This window comes from Anthonomus grandis, chromosome 14 (genome assembly GCF_022605725.1).
Source record: "Anthonomus grandis grandis chromosome 14, icAntGran1.3, whole genome shotgun sequence".
NCBI classification, from domain to species: domain Eukaryota; kingdom Metazoa; phylum Arthropoda; class Insecta; order Coleoptera; family Curculionidae; genus Anthonomus; species Anthonomus grandis.
The window spans coordinates 85,888-89,276 of record NC_065559.1 but is presented as its reverse complement, the minus strand read 5'-3'; the positions used below and the strand labels follow the sequence as shown (position 1 = coordinate 89,276).

Below are 3,389 nucleotides of genomic sequence, written 5' to 3'. Positions count from 1 at the left end.
AGAATATTTATTTGCCAATCAAAAGCACTTTATTTCAAATTGCAAATAAAGTCTTTTATATTTACATATATATTAGGTAAAGTTTATTTTACTTTTGCCTTGTTCTAATTTTGTCATTATTGTCCTTGCTTTGCACATTGTATGTACTACATATTCAAACATTTCAATTTTTCTTCTAATAAACGGAACATTTCTTCTTGCACTTATCTCTCATGCGTTTAATTATTGCACAATTCTCTTTTTAGGTCAATGTGTATTTGATATAGCAAAAGCATTCCTATCCTACTCCTTTAAACATATAAACTTTATTTTAAATGTTGACTTCCAATGGCCCTATTTACCACCCTAATCCTCCACCTTGTAATCCACAAAACCCTATCATCAAACTTCCTTCAAGTAAAATAAACAAAACGAAAAAAGCTACCTGACACGGTAAGCCAATATTCCAATAACATTCCAACCTATAGTAAACATAAGCCGTCCGGGCAGGCTCAAGGGCGTGGTGTATAAATTTACCGCTCTCCCATTGGTCGGGCATCATTAAGCAACCGCGTGCTGGAGGTGGAAGAGCCGCCAACATTCTTCCTTTTCACCCTGGCGAGTTTCAGTGCTTAGAGCAACTTCGTGCAGAAAACATCGTCCCGATTTACAGCAGTTTTCTCCTTCTCTCTCTCTCTCTCTCTTATAGTAAATTCAGTGTTTCGGACTTAATTGCGATGATGGTGAACGACGTGAATTTTGTGAACTCGCCCTCGATGGCACACGCACCCATCACGTTCTCGATAGCGTCCATCCTGGCATCAGAGACTCCCAGTAAATCACCAGAGCCTGATCATAGTGACGACGCCTCGTCGGATTGTGAAGTGGACGTTACCGGTGATGGAAACATTAGTGGAGACTCACCGTTGGATTGTTCAAAAGGCTCCAGTGGCGATAACGAGAAGAAATCTCACGAAAAACCCACGTTCAGCTATAACGCTTTGATTATGATGGCCATAAGAAGCTCCCCGGAAAAGCGGCTGACCCTTAACGGTATTTACGAGTATATCATGACAAATTTCCCATACTACAAGGAAAACAAACAGGGCTGGCAAAACTCTATCCGCCACAACTTGAGCTTGAACAAGTGCTTCGTAAAAGTGCCCAGGAGCTACGACGACCCAGGCAAAGGTAATTACTGGGTGCTCGACCCCTCTTCAGATGACGTTTTCATTGGAGGAACCACTGGAAAATTGCGTAGAAGGTCTACGGCAGCCTCCAAGGCCCGATTGGCAGCCTTCAGACGTAGTCTGAGCATCTACAATCCCGCCCTACAGGCTATGATGCCTCCACAACCTTATTATCCCACCATCAATCCAGCTTACTGGCCCTACATGAGATCTCCAACCATAGTTAAACCTACACCAATGAGTTATGGTATGGAAAGACTTATGGCAGCTAATCCAATGTACAGCCAGATGGAGTATAGTAACATGATGATCCCAGACCATTTAATATCACATCAGAGGCAATATCACGTTTCGCAACCCTCGCTGTCACCCTCGGGAAGTTCGACGGTGTCTTCGGATTCTAGGACGAGCCCGATTTTAATGCCTAGACTTTAATGGTGAACAGTAAGCAATGTTTCCTTGTGATATTCGAGTCTAATCTAAGTGAAAATGATCTCATTTTCTTGTTTTTTTTTTTTTTAATGTGATAACACTGTATTTCCTTATGTCGTAAATTGACTCTCTGTTAAAGGCATGCGTATTATTAGTGATTTTCGAGGTTAGAGAATTGTAAATACCTGATTGACGACGACACAAATGAATGTGATATTTAGGATAGTAGCATAACATTGTACAAATGTATAAAGTAGAGAAAGTTTTATGTAAAATTAAGTATATATAATCAATAAGAACTGATGTTAATATAAAAGAGATATTAAGAATTATTTTATTTTTTTTTTATTACGGTAACCTTAAAAGAAATGATGCAGTTTTATTGAACTATTAAAGGTAAGTAATAAACTGTTGAAATGAAGTAAGTATGAAGTAAGATGACTTTTCTGCTTATATTGGACTAAAGAGAAAATTGTGATTTTGCAACATTTTGGCGCCCAACATTTTCAGTCATTATATTTTAAATTAAAACCTCATTGGAGTTTTTGAGCATCTTGCGTTCTCGATTTTGTTACTATAACATTGATCTACAACCTTCATTTTGTTGTTATAGACTCCATCAATACGAAAAGTATCCCAAGCAACAATATCATTAATTATATATTTATTCTTGCTCAAATGCCTCTAAAAAATAAATTATTTCTTCCATATACCAGGAAGTTGGGTGTGTCCAATTTTTGGTTTGTTTTAGTCCAATTTGGGTTTTTCCATATTCCAAAAATTTAATTTAATCCAACGTATTTCAAACTGAATTCTAATATGTGTCTTAATTTAATGATTGATTTTTTAATATTATTCCTGTCTGTTGGGTTCCTCCGAACTGCCCTGAGGCCCTCTGAATGCTCAAAAGTTGAATAATTTCTAAAAGTAACTTGATTGTTTATTAATGGAACTTGTTTTTCGCTTTAATAGTTTACTCCTACCTTGTATAAATGTTACTCTTCTCAACTCTTTCAACTGTGAATTTTTAATAAATTTACTAACGTGTAAACATTTCCTTCTTTGAGGCGTACCTAAAATTAACTTGAGCAATAAACCCTAAATTTATTATCTTTACAAGGTTAACCTTAACACCAACCAAATTACTGTCAATGTAATTTTTACAATGAGGAAAGACAGTCGGTCGAGCCACGACGAATCGACGTCCTCATTGTAAGTTAATAACCTTAACGAAAACATTGGGTCATAAAAGGTCATAAAAATATTGTTAATTTATTAGTGGCTTACCTGGAAATTTTCTATAGTAGCGAAATTCTATTATTCTTATATTTTAAGAGGTTCCAAATTATATTAAATGAAGGTTTAATCCTTGGTAACCTTGGAATAAGTTTGAGACTCACAAAAGAAAACTTGAAATGGCTTATCTGGAATGACAAAAGGAAAAGCAGTAGAAACCCAAATAATGAACAAATTATGGAGTTTCCAAATATTGTTTATAGTAAAAGGAATGGATGTTTTTAGGGTAATTTTTTGTCAAAATTAGTGTTTTTTGTATAGATTTACATTTCCGATAACATTTATCAAAAAAAAAAATTATGGCTAAAAGACAGTTTGGCGCCCAACATTTTTTAATTAAAATCTCGTGGGAGTTTTAGAAGAGTGATTTGAACTTTTGCATAAATTCTGCAATCTAAATTTGATTGGTAGTGACTGATCTTGGTAGTAGCTGACTCTCTTGCTACCAAATGAAATTTTTGATAAAATGAAGAGCGTTATTAAAAATTAATT

At 35.5% G+C, this 3,389-nt stretch overlaps 1 protein-coding gene across 1 annotated transcript; it reads left to right on the top strand.

The window, feature by feature from the left end:
• Positions 1-621: 621 nt before the first annotated feature.
• LOC126744488 (fork head domain transcription factor slp2-like) lies at positions 622-1,933 on the top strand. The gene has a single exon (XM_050451924.1). It carries the CDS (start codon positions 717-719, stop codon positions 1,602-1,604), a length of 888 nt encoding a protein of 295 aa, XP_050307881.1. The 5' UTR covers positions 622-716; the 3' UTR covers positions 1,605-1,933.
• The last annotated feature ends 1,456 nt before the right edge of the window (positions 1,934-3,389 follow it).

Excerpts from the sequence above, each read along its gene's own strand:
- LOC126744488 (XM_050451924.1), top strand. The coding sequence starts at position 717 with ATGATGGTGAACGACGTGAATTTTGTGAACTCGCCCTCGATGGCACAC.